At 49.7% G+C, this 13,415-nt stretch overlaps 1 protein-coding gene across 4 annotated transcripts in view; it reads left to right on the forward strand.

Moving 5' to 3' along the window:
- Positions 1 to 13,415, forward strand: part of SLIT1 (slit guidance ligand 1) — a 191,135-nt gene that overhangs the window by 160,825 nt on the left and 16,895 nt on the right. For all 4 annotated transcript variants that reach the window (XR_001817610.2, XR_001817609.2, XR_001817611.2 and 1 more), the window contains exons 26-28: positions 7,243 to 7,406; positions 9,574 to 9,698; positions 9,973 to 10,070. Coding sequence is in view for 1 of the 4 variants with exons in the window: in XM_017502778.2 (XP_017358267.1) it covers positions 7,243 to 7,406; positions 9,574 to 9,698; positions 9,973 to 10,070 (387 nt within the window). In the remaining 3 variants the exon portion in view is untranslated. The remainder of the gene's footprint in view (positions 1 to 7,242; positions 7,407 to 9,573; positions 9,699 to 9,972; positions 10,071 to 13,415) is intronic.

Genomic DNA, 13,415 nt, shown 5'->3' on the forward strand with positions numbered 1-13,415 from the left:
AGAAGCCAGACACATGAGGATGACTATTGTATGATTCCGTGTATATGACGTACCTAGAACAGCCGAATTCACGGAGACCAAAAGTAGAATGGTGGATGCCAGCAGCTGGAGGCAGGGCCATGGGGACTTGGTGTTTAATGAGCATGGACTTCTGTTTGGGGTGATGAAAATGCTTTGGAAGCAGGTAGTGGTGAGGTTGTACACCACTCTTCAATCAATGGCACTAAATTGTATACTTAAAATGGTGAAAGTGGCAAATTTCTTGTTATATATATATTTTGCCATATTAAAAAATTGATGAAGTCAAGCACTGGGCTATGACAGGGCCATCCTAATTCTGGAGGTTGGGATGGGCACCGAGCAGGCACATTCTCTCCTGGCATCTCTTGGCACTACTGGCCGAGGCCGGGTGGGGGAACTGTGGCCACGTGGACTATGCCTGGGACCCCAGGTTCAACTGTCTCCTTTGGCTCTCAGACCCATCCTCAAGCCCCAAAAGGGCCTGGTGGGCAGGCATACCCAGGTTGGAGAGCTTTGGGGACCCCAGCCACTCTTCTTGAAGTTCATTCACTCATCAGTCTCACTAGATTTTCTCAGCTCTAAGGCTCGCCTTTTCTACATTTTAAACTCTAAAACCAGAGTGTATATTTAATATGGTAATGTTCCTCATCTCTCCTAAAGCATGTTAAATCAGCAATTCATCAGTCTTAGGCTTCAAGAAATAAAATAGTAATAGGTGCTGCTCTTTGAGGGTCTCCCTGAATCAAATACTGTACTCTGTGCTTAATCTATGAGGTCTTGTTTACCCCATGACTGAATTGGGGAGTGGATTTTTGTTATGCACCAGCTCCACGTGATTGGCAGGGACTGCCTTGAGGACCCAACTGAAGATTCCAGGGCTGGGCCGGGACTCAGTAGGAGTGGTGCAGTGATTGAGTTTTAATGTCTGCCATGGCAGTGGGAGGGGTAAGGGGCTTTGCTCCAGGTGGTAGGATTTGATTTATTATTTCCATTTTATAGTCCTAGGTTCTAAAAAGTTAGGCAGCTTCTGGCCGGGCGCAGTGGTTCATGCCTGTAATCCCAGTACTTTGGGAGGCTGAGCCAGGTGGATCCAGGAGGCCAAGAGATTGAGACCAACCCGGCTAACACAATGAAACCCCGCCTCTACTAAAAATACAAAAAATTAGCTGGGCATGGTGGCATGCACCTGTAGTCTCAGCTACTTGGGAGGCTGAGGCAGGAGAATCACTTGAATCTCGAAGGCAGAAGGTGCAGTGAGCCAATATTACACCACTGCACTTCAGCGCAAAAAAAAAAAGTGATCATAGAGACAGGGCAGACAGGACCCCCTGCAAGGGTGTGAGTGCTTGCCTCACAGAGCGAGACAAAAAAAAAAAAAAAAAAATGTTAGGCAGCTTTCCTAGGATTTGAATTTAGGTGCATCTGATTCCAAAGTTCTTTATTTATTCTTTGCTCTATTACCTTAATAAATACATCCCAGGTAACCAGAGTGACTCTGGTGCTGAAGAATTTACGAACACAAGGTTTCTGCCCACTGTGACCATTTGGGATCTTATAAAGAGAATTCAAAGGAAGCAGTGACTAACTCTGGGCAAGTCCAAGGGCCTTCACAGAGGAGGTACCATTTATGCTGCCATTGGAGAGGAGCTAGGAGTTGGTCAGTTGGAGAAAGTGAGGAAAGGAGTTCTAGAAAGAGGGAAGAGCACACGCAAAGGCGTGAAAGCCAGGAAAGGGCATGTTCAGGGATGCTGCGTTGTCCAGTATAGGATAAAGGATGTTTGGTTAGGGAAGGAATGTGGGGTGGGAGGAGACAGATCTGGAAAGGGACACTGGAATTCCGTTGTGAAGGGCCGTTTGTGTCTGCTAAGGAGTTCGGACCTCATCGCATATAGAAAGGGAACTGCGGATGATTGAGTTGTAGGAACTCCTGGGAAGCCCATAAGCCCATGGTGACATACGGAAGGTGAGTGGGATAGGAGGAGGCAGGAGTGAGCCCTGCTGGAGGTGGTGGCTCTGGACATAGGCCAGGTGGGGACAGTGTTGTTTATTGTTCCTACTGACTTGAATTCACAGGGGCTTGTTTCCATCTGTGTTGGATAATTTTTGGTTGCATGCTCATTTTTGCTAGCATGTCTTTAGGAATTCTGAAGACCTAAATTGGAGATGCTCTGGAGATGCCCCTCTCCATAGAGCGTTTGTGCGTGTCTCTGCTGGGCACCAGGGGCTACTGCCACCCTGGAACCACATAGCTTTTGTTGCATACCCCTGGGCATAGCCGAGTGTCCACTTTCACTGTCCACCTTGCCAGGCTGGGCCTTTACAGCATCTGGTCTACATTTTATACCTTTGCACCCCCCTTAGTGTCTCTCTTCTACTCAGGGTTTAACTGTGCAGATGGGCAGTTTGCTACCTTTCCTCCTTTCTCGTGAGAACCAAATAACACCCAAGTACATGTTTTCTCCAGCTCAAAATCTGGGGGGTTTTTGTTGTTGTTGTTGTTGTTTGACACAAAGTCTTGCTCTGTCACCCAGGCTGGAGTGCAATGGTGTGGTCTTAGCTTACTGCAACCTCCGCCTCCCTGGTTCAAGCGATTCTCCTGCCTCAGCCTCCCGAGTAGCTGGGATTACAGGCACCTGCCACTATGCCTGGCTAATTTTTTGTATTTTTAGTAGAGATGGGGTTTCATCATGTTGGCCACGCTGGTCTTGAACTCCTGACCTTAATTGATTCACCTGCCTCAGCCTCCCAAAGTGCTGGGGTTACAGGCATGAGCCACTGTGCCTGGTAAACACTATAATTTATTATTTGATGAAAACCCAGAATAAAATAGACTCTACACTCTGATTGACAAACATATACACAGGAAATGGAAGGGAATACACTAAAATCAAATTAGTTGCATTTATGGGATGATAGATGGTTCTCTTCTTTTTGAATTTCCTTTGCGCTGAGATGTTGTGCTTTTCTTGTGCTTTAGACAGACATTCATTCATTCAGCAGACATTGGTGCCTGCTAGTGCCTGACACAGCTGGGGACTTACTGGTCTCTGCCCTCAAATGCAGGAGACAGTATTGCACACAGAAAGATCGCCTGGGAGTGAGGTGGATGGTTCTGCAACTTGTGAGGCAGCCAGGGGAGGCTATTTCAGTCCAGGTTACATAAATAGGAACCGGGAAGGGGCTTGGCATGAACAGATCAAATAGCTACTGTTTCAGCTTTTTCCATATTATGCCAGAGATCAAGAACAAGGGTTATTTATACTTTGGCTGGGTTGTGAACCTGAATCCGCAGTCCTTCTGGATTGGCGTGGCCTGGCTGCACTGTCTGCGCAACGACCCCTGCCCACCAAATACATCTCCGTCGGGCATTGGCTCTGCACGCCCCACTGAGTTCACAGCAGTTTTCGTCAGGAGATGAATGTGAATTACAAGTACTACTGAAGAGATAGCAAGGTGGTCCTCAGCCACAAAAATCCAGCCCTTGGATCAATGAAAGCTTGTGATGTTGAATTCAGGTGTGGCTCAGAGTCTGTTCAGTATAGAAACAAGGAAAAGCAAGTGTGGGCCAGTCCAGAATTCATATTTTTGAATCGCTTTAGCTGGGCCTTTGCACCATCTTTTTTGTGATGAAGAGAGGGGAAGGAGCACTTAATCTCAGGTGCCACTTTGCTGCCATTTACGGAGGGAACTGTAAGCCACATCATGGGCCACACATTCACAGGGCCTCAGATTTCCTCTTGTCGGCCTTTTTCTCTAAATGAGCTGCAGGACTGAAAGAAGGCATTCCAATGACCCTTCAACTCATGGCTCATTGCCAGGCCACACTCCGTATCATGTGCTATAAAAAATACTTTTAAATAAATTGTGTATTTATCTTTTGAATAACATACTTATGTGACATCATGCTTTTTATTAGTATAAAAATACGAATCTGGTGAGTGTAAGCATTTTAAATATGCCACCATTTTTGAATTCCTGTTATCTTAAAAAGTCTTTGTTTTTCTAAACATACCGGAGCTTCAGAAAAAATCTCCCAGGGTGGATTAGAAAAAAATTAGCCAGGATGGATGCTATCAGCAAATAAGGAGCAAAAATTCAACCCATGCCGAGGCCGAACCTGCTGTTTCCTGAGCACCTCCCTCAGCACCTCTTTTAGGTCATGTGTGCTTGTCTGTCTCCTTCCTCTAGGTTGCAGGCTCTTTATTGAAGCATGAAGTGACCCCCAGAGATGTTAAGGGAGCCACTCAAGGTCGCCCAGGCAGGGTGCAGCTGCCTGGGGGCCACAGTCCAGGTCTTGTTCAGCCTGATTCATAAGATCATGAATCATCAGCTGAGCTGTTTTGGGGAACTCCTGTTCAGAGCCACTGCCGCTTTAATCAGGTCGTACACATCTCAAGGGAACCACTTCCTCTGTCCTGCCCAGAAACAGGTGGAAATGGCAGGGCATCCATTGGTTACTTAGTAAATGTGCCCATTCTCATTCATGTTCTTCAGCCGTATATCTTCAAAATAATGTTGCTGTCGATGAAGTACAGGCATAAGTTGCTGATTTTCCTATTTGCTGAATCAGAGAATTCTGGCTCATCCTCTCTCCCTCCCTGCCTGCCTGCCCTCCCACCCTCCCTCCCTCCCTTCCTTTTTCTTTCTTTTTTTTTTTTTTTTTTTTTTTTTTTTTTTTTTTTTTTTTTTTTTTTTTTTTTTTGAGACAGAGTTTCACTCTTGTCACCCGTGCTGGAGTGCCATGGTGCGATCTTGGCTCACTGCAACTTCTGATTCTCCTGCCTCAGCCTCTCTGAGTAGCTGGGACTGCAGGAATGCATCGGTATGCCTGGCTAATTTTTACATTTTTAGTAGAGATGGGGTTTCACCATGTTGGCCAGGCTGGTCTTGAACTCCTGACCTGAGGTGATCTGCTTGTCTCGGCCTCCCAAAGTGCAGGGATTGCAGGCATGAGCCACGGCACCCGGCGGGAACTCTGGCTCTTTTTTCCCCTCAAATCCACATCTTGTCCATCTCTAAGTCTCTCATGTGATTTAGTGGAGAGATTCTGAGCTTGCCCATCAGACTGGTAAGAAAGAAAGGGATTGGCAATCTGTTGGTGCAGACAGGAGAGCAGGCCCAGCCTTGGACCGATGGCCAGTGTGAGTGGATACAACCTCTGCCGGCAGGGCAGCTATTAGCACAGTACACGCTCTGCCTCTGCCCCTGAATCCTGCTTCTAGGCATCTGTTCTAGAGAAATATTCATACCTCACAAGGAGGAGCAGGGTGCAGTGGCTCACACCTGTAATCCCAACACTTTGTGAGGCTGAGGCGGGTGGATCACTTAAGGCCAGAAATTTGAGACTACCCTGGCCAACATGGCGAAAGCCTTGTCTCTACTAAAAATAAAAAAAAAAAAAAAAAAAAAAAAAGTTGGGCATGGTAGTGTACACCTGTAATCCCAGCTACTCAGGAGGCTAAGGTACAAGAAACACTCAAACCTGGGAAGCAGAGGTTGCGGTGAGCCGAAATTGTATCACTGCACTCCTGGGCCACAGAGCGAGACCTTGTTTTAAGGGAAAAAAACCAAAGAGGCACGTACGAGTGTTCACTGTCTTTGGAAGCAACCAGAATGTCCAGCAGCAGCGACGCTGCTCACGGTGCCACGGGGCATCCACTCTTCAGGATATTGTGGGACAGTGGACACAGTGAGAGGGATGCTTATATACTGACTGGGAAGATTCCCCAGGCGTGCTGTTTAGTGACAAGGAGCAAGCTGCTCAGTAGAGCTATGCTTTGTAAGGAGGCACCATGTGTGTACATGGGGGGAGGGCCTGGAAGGCCTCACGTCCGAGCATGGTGACCCTGCAACCGTGTGTCCCCTTGTGAAGGGCAGTGACAGTGAGGTGTAGACTTCTGTTTTTTTGTAATGGGAATGTATCACAATTTATGTGACCACTCCCCATTGATGAACATGAGGGTTTCCAGTCTTTCTATTACAAATAGTGCCATTGCACAGATGTCTTTACGTGTGCCCACAGGTAAACACCCAGAAACAATGGCTGGCTCAGAAGGCAACTGTGTGAGTCACGTGATAAGTGTCACACAATCCCCCTCCATAGGGGCTCTACCATTTTGCACCCCGATCAGTAACACAGGAATGTGCCTTCAAAAAAATTGAGGTGAAATTCACATAATATCAAATTAACCTTTTTTTAAAAGTGTACAGCTCAGTGGCATTTAATCATTCACAGTGTTGTGCGGGGCGGAGGCTTGCTTTGTCTGCGGTGTCTGAAAGTGGCTGACAATGAGAATGCATTCATGTGTTCTGTTTAATTAAAAATGAAAAGAAAAATAAGAGCATGGGTTTCAGAGGCAGGCAGCAGCGCATCTGGATCCAGGCGCTGCCCTTGGCTAGTTGTGTGACCCCAGGGAAATTACTTATTCCATGGGCGGCTCAGCGCCCACGTCTTTGAGATGGAGAGAAGACTTGCAGTGCGGGGCTGATGACATGATGTGGTGCACAAACACAGGAAAGCCGCTGTCTCATTGCAGGGGTCGATGTGGGTTGCTTTCTCCCATGCACACCGGAGGCAGTGCATTCGTAGGCTCTGGCGCCAGCAACTTGGGTTCAAGTCCCAGCTCCCCGTTTCTCTGTGTGATCCTCAGCCTTTGTGAGCCTCAGTTTCTGCACATGTGAAATGGGGAGAGTAGTGTGTGGTGAGGACTGAGACAGTGTGTATGCAGTGCTTAAAACAGCACCGGTGGCTGATTACAGGTGTGGTGGCTCACACCTGTAATCCCAGTATTTTGGGAGGCTTAGATGAGTGGATCACCTGAGGTCAGGAGTTCGAGACCAGCCTGATCAATATGGTGAAACCCCGTCTCTACTAAAAATACAAAAATTTGCTGGGTGTGGTGACATGTGTCTGTAATCGCAGCCACCTGGGAGGCTGAGACAGGAGAATCACTTGAACCCAGGAGGTAGAGGTTGCCGTGAGCCAAGATCACACCATTGCACTCCAGCCTGGCAACAGAGTGAGACTCCATCTCAAAACAAAACAAAACAAAACAAAACAAAACACAACAACAACACAGCACTGGCTACACAGTAAACGTGAAATGGAGGAGGCTCAGATTTTTGCCAGCACCTGGTGGACTGCCTGGGATCCTAGGTTCCCAGTGGGTGAGGAATCCTATGAAGCTGTAATTCCTGCTTCTCTCTCTGCTTTCTGCTCAGGGCCATTGGTGCCAACCCCCTGTACTGTGACTGCCACCTCCGCTGGCTGTCCAGCTGGGTGAAGACTGGCTACAAGGAACCGGGCATTGCCCGCTGTGCTGGGCCCCCGGACATGGAGGGCAAGCTGCTCCTCACCACGCCTGCCAAGAAGTTTGAATGCCAAGGTAAGCCCAGGAGCACATCCTCCTGCTGCTGGGGGTCACAGAACTGGCCCAGCACTGCAGGGCCTTCCCAACATGCCTGCGTCCCTGTGGTGACCGCTAGGCGGGGGGTCAGGGGACAGGAACGAGGCACCTGCAGCTCGATGGCTCCCTTCCAGTACTGACATGTCACGGACAAAAAAAGCCAGGCAGAAAAATCTCAGGCCGTCAGGGCTATAATCCTTCCCTGTGGTTATACAAGGAAAATAAAAATAGCAGCAGTGTTTCTGGAAGCTCCAAGCCTCAGCAGAGCAAGCTCTCAGACCTCCGTTTGGTAGGAGTTGTGTTCAACAGTTAACTGAGACCTCTCTCAGTCCCTGGTGGAGCAGGGGACCCCGCAGCCACTCTCCTGACATTTACAGAAATACAGAGCCAGAGTGTCACTGGAGGCTGCTTCCAGCTTTTCCCCAAGACCCTCCACTGTGGGCATTTGTAAATACATGTTCAGGGATTGAGTGACAGACAGCTCAAGCCCCAGAAGCCCTGCTGAGCACAGACAGGTGGCTGAGTGGCCGCTGGGCTGGGCTTTATGTGCAGGGTCACAGCGGGGTGGGGGGGCACCAGAGGCCACGGAGCTCAGCCCTTGCCCTCTGCAAGCTCAGAGGCCACCGTCGGAAATGAAGCTGACAGCCGTTGGTTAATGAGGAGGTCCTGGGCCACCCTGCTCGCAGGATGCTGTCACAGCCGTGACAGCTCAGAGGGGCCTGATCTGTGGCTTGGCTGTTGGGAGCAAGTCAGTTTATGCTGAAACATTTGCTCTGTGTTTATTTAATGGGGTAGGATTGGTGTTGGTGAGAAGGATTTTCTTTGTTTTTGTTTTTTGAATTATGATTGAAATAGAACACACACACACATTAAAGTACACAGATCATGAGTGAATGAGTCGCTGAAGTTTCACAAACTGAACTCACCCAGGTAACCTACACCTGAATAAACAGAACCTCACCTGGGTGCGGTGGCTCACACCTGTAATCCTAGCACTCTGGGAGGCTGAGATGGGTGGCTTGCTTGAGCCCAGGAGTTTGAGACCAGCCTGGGCAACATGGCGAGACCCTGTCACTACAAAAAATTTTTTAAATTAGCTGGGCATGGTGATGTGTGCCTTTGTCCCAGCTACTGGGAAGGTGGAAATGGGAGGATCACTTGAGCCCAGGAAATTGAGGCTGCCATGAGCCATGTTTGTGCCAGTGCACTGTAGCCTGGGTGACAGAGTGACACCCTGTCTCAAAAGGAAAAACAAAAAAGGAAATACAACCACACCTCCACCCCAGAAGTCCATCATGTGTTGTAGTTATTGCTGTAAAGTGTTTTTATTTCTGTTCATGCTCATGCCTCCTCAGCAGGAGCAATATTCCACCTCTTCTAGAAGGTGTCTTCTGGGGAAGCCTGAGTTCTCTGGTCTTCCTATTTAATCTCTTGAGATCCTGATGCCCTTGACGGGGGGTGTCCCAAGTGGCCCAGCTGCTGGCTCCTCTGGTTACCTCCACAGCCAGTGCATCCTGGAGATGCTGGAGGGGCCTGCCATAGCAGGGAGGTGGGAGAAAATGGTCCTCCCTGGCTCAGGCATGGAGAGGAACAACCCTGCTCCCTGGCATGGCCAACCTGCAGAGCCACGCTTGGGCACAATGCTCACAGAGCCACCATCTCCTCTCTGCCAAGGTGGCCACCTTCTGTCCTCCTAATCAGCAGGTTCAGGCTGGGGTCATTGCCCCAGAAGGGCATGAGGGGACACAGCAAGGGTTGGCCAACTTCGGTGGTAGCAGCTGTGCCCTTACATGGATCATGCGGCCTTAATGGCCACTGTGCACAGCGCCCACCGCCTGCCTGCCAAGCACGCTGTGCGCACTGGAACTCACTGGTTTAGCTCTTCCAGGGCTGCACTGAGCCCTCTGGCTATGATTGGAATACATGCCTGAGGCAGGGGCTGTCATTAACCCCATTTCACAGAAAAGGGTCTGGAGGCTGGAAAGGTGGGCAGTGCTTGGTGGGGGGGGGGTATGGGCACAATCTGGGGAAAAATCAGGAGGGAAATGGCTCATTGGAAGTGGGCTCCTAGGGGGGTGAGAGGCTCTGTACCCAGCCCTGGGCTGCCCACCCCTCCCCCTGTACTAACACCCTCTCCTTGCTGCAGGTCCCCCCACGCTGGCTGTCCAGGCCAAGTGTGATCCCTGCTTGTCCAGTCCCTGCCAGAACCAGGGCACCTGCCACAATGACCCCCTTGAGGTGTACAGGTGTGCTTGCCCCAGCGGCTATAAGGTGAGTGGAGGCAGAGGCTGGGAGGAGGAGGGCTCCTCGCGTGCGCTGCAGGCTGTCCCTCCCCAGAGCCCAGAGCACTGCCTGGCTTGAGTGAACCTGTAATCAATGACTTAACATGTGAATGAATGAATGAATGAATGGAGTGGGCAAATGAATGAATGAAAACAAGTAACTCCTGGGACAGGGAGGCTGAGCTGCTGAGGGTCTGGCTGGCTGTTGGCTCACACTAACTCCCAGGTCTCCCTGGGGTCCCCATCACTGATTTTCCCCCCAGGGCCGAGACTGTGAGGTATCCCTGGACAGCTGTTCCAGTGGCCCCTGTGAAAACGGGGGCACCTGCCATGCACAGGAGGGCGAGGATGCCCCATTCACGTGAGTTGCCTGAAGGGGCAGGAGCCTGGTGAGTGCTGATGGGGCAGCACCTGTGCCTCGGGGCCTTCTCTCCATCAGGGATGGCCCAGGCTTCCATGCCCTGAGGGGAGGTAGAGGCAGCTGTGGGGAGCAGGCATGTATACCAAATCATAGCCAGAGGGCCCTCCAAGCCCACCGGGCAAAGCCCCTCCTTGCCCAGATGTGGTGGGAGCACAGAGAGACCAGCGGACGCCTGAGCTGCGCAGCTCGCCGGCGCCAAGGGTGAGCAGAGCTTTGAGCTGGCTTTGTTGCCTCCTGCTCCAGCCCTTCTTCCTGCTCCTGCCAAGTGCCATGGGGGTGTTTTTGAAGGCACCAGGAATCCATGGCCAAAGCATATACAGTGCAGTGCCAAGCGCCACAGCAGGGCATTTGAAATTCCTATAAATTTCCACTCACTCCAAAGCCTCCAATCTCCCTTGAACAGCTCGCTCCTGGCAGTGCTGCCTACAGGCAGGGCCCTGGCCAGCCCCCTCAAGCTGCCACCCTGAGCTCCTGAGACACAGCTGAGGCTGCTGCTGGGTGGGCGAGGCCTGCCCAGAGGTGGCAGCCCAGGCCTGTTTGGTCTCTTTGGGGTCCCCCCATCTTATAAGTCACATTGGGTACTGTGGGAGGGGATGGACCCCCGGCCCTGCCCTGAGCAGCCCATTTCCTGCTATTCAGTGAAGGGGCCAACCCTAGTGACCCCATCTCTTAAGTCCTTCCAGAGCCGACAACACCGCCCAAACCCCCTCCCACTGGCTACTTCCCCCAGGAACCCCCAATGAGCCCCACCCTCCCAGAGCTTTCCTGAGGAATACGTAGTATTTAGTTGCTGAAAATAAATTGCTGGTACAATAAATTGGCTCTTCAGAAAATGATGTTGAGTCTAGGGGCAGAAATGGCTGCGCCTGCTTCTGCCACCCAAATCACCAGATGTAACAGTACGTGGTCTCTCTTCCCTGGGTTGCCTTGGAAACGGCGTCCTTACACTCTGCACCCAGCCTCCTCTGGGCTTCGGTGAGCAGCTCCATGGGCGCCCCTCCTCATTCCTGAGATACTCAGCGGGGGCTGAAAGGACACTCCCGTCACCTTGAGATGGAGGATGGGCCAGTCCCCTCACCTGGCCTTACAGACTGTGGGCCGGGGGAGCGGGCCCTGCAGGTGGAAAGGGGGTGCCTCCATGAGTCCCCCTCAACCCTGAGGCTCTCTGGGCGCCTGTTATCCCCTGACCCACGTCCAGTCCCACTGCCCTGCTCCTGCTGCTACCAGAGGGCACTTCCTGAAATGTGAGGCTGACCCTGTCACCCCAGTGGAAAACCCTGCTGCTGGTCCCCTCCAGCCTTCGGGGAAAAATTCCACCGCAGACTATTTCCTGAAATGGTAGTTTGCGTTCTTTTTACTCACGTAACTCCCCAAACATATTCTAAAAACTCTACATTCCCTCACACATTCTTAGATTGACAGCTAAAATGTTCATTATAAGTTTTCCATTGCAAAGGAGGTAATTTTCCAGATATTGTAAATATTATGAACATTTAAAGATAAAGCTATTGCTTTATTTGGGAGGTTGAGGTGGAAGGGCCTAAAGACCAGGAGTTGGAGGCCAGCCTGGGCAATGTGGCAGAATCCCCATAGCAAAACCCATCTCTACAGAAAATTAAAAATTAGCCAGGTATAATGGCGAGTGCCTGTAGCCCCAGCTTCTCAGGAGGCTGAGGTGGGAGGATTGCTTGAGCTCAGGAAGTAGAGGCTGCAGTGAGCTGTGATCACACCACTGCACTCCTGCCTGGACAACAGATTGAGACTTTGTCTCTAAAACCAAAAATTAAATTAAGTTTTAAAAACTATGACATTAAATCATTCTTATCATCCTCCAATGAAATCTAAACAGCATGGCATTTTGACACTTTTTTTTTTTTTTCGAGACAGAGTCTTGTTCTGTCACCCAGGCTGGAGTGCAGTGGCGAGATCTTGGCTCACTGCAACCTCCGCCTCCTGGGTTCAAGCAGTTCTCCTGCCTCAGCCTCCTGAGTAGCTGGGACTATAGGTGTGCAGCACCACACCCAGTTAATTTTTGTATTTTTAGTAGAGATGGGGTTTCACCATGTTGGCCGGGCTGGTTTCGAACTCCTGACCTCAAGGGATCCACCCATCTTGGCCTCCAAAAGTGATGGGATTACAGGCATGCGCCACCATGCCCAGCCAATTGGACCCCACTTTAAAATGACATGAGCAGGTTCTTCTTTAACAGTTCAATATTTTACCTTGTTCTTTCTTCTCCTCTAGCATTTCCATTTTATTCCTTACCCTCCCATGTTTCTTTCTAACTAATAGATTTTTATGCTAGTGTCTTTTCTTGAGTACCCTGCCATACGTCTCTGTCCCCAACATGGGTACACGTAAGTTAAAACTTAAAGGTGTTTCATTATTTCTTATCACCATAAACCTCTGATTCAAAGTTTCTTTTGCAGCGAGTTATCCCTACAATAATTCAAAACAACTTAACTGTATTATAAAATTGAAAATTAGTACATATAAAAGGAAAATGTGATTAGACTGTATCTCTCTTAATGAGATGGATATGGGTGATTTTCTTTTCTTGTCTCAGTTGGTTTATGGATGAATGTTGCAGAATACAAGAAGACACAGCAGATTGTTTTGTTTTTATAGCTATAAATGCTGGAAAAGTTTGTTCCTGTAAATAAACTGATGAGATTAGTTTTATTATAGCTGCGTCACTTAATTCTTTGAAAGCCTTCCCAGTTTATACGCCAAATCTCCACAGTGACCTGTCATCAAGATTATTTTTAATATTCTATCAGCTGACAGTTCCATGAGGCCTTCCTTCAATTACTTCCAGTACACAGAACTGGAAATCTCTTGACTTAGATTGTATGTATTCAGTCACTTTCTAAGCATCAGGATTCCTAATTGCCCCTTTACTTGGTGCCTGGAGGCATGCCCCCACTCCCGTTCTACCTGGAGGGCGTGTCCCATTACCCCCAGTCTGTAAGGGCTGGAGCGGAGAGGCCATCTTTTTTTAGAGCTCTGGGCCAGGTCACTTTAGGGAGGAGCTCATGCTGATATTTGAAGATCTGGAAATTAATTTCTTGGACCTCTCTCTGATCTACACACCCCTTGGAAAACCTTGGGTGCCCCAGGGGAAGGTGTATCCTGGCTTGAAGGTCACTGACCCCCAGGGCCCCTCATGACCAGGCTCCTGCTCAACGCAGCCGCTTGCTCACTGTGCCTAAAGTCTGTGTTCCTGAAGTATTGAACTGTGTGAATGGGCAGAGCCCCTGCAGAAGACTGGCCATGGGGTTCACT

The sequence above is a fragment of the Cebus imitator genome, unplaced genomic scaffold (genome assembly GCF_001604975.1).
Source record: "Cebus imitator isolate Cc_AM_T3 unplaced genomic scaffold, Cebus_imitator-1.0 Scaffold299, whole genome shotgun sequence".
NCBI lineage: Eukaryota > Metazoa > Chordata > Mammalia > Primates > Cebidae > Cebus > Cebus imitator.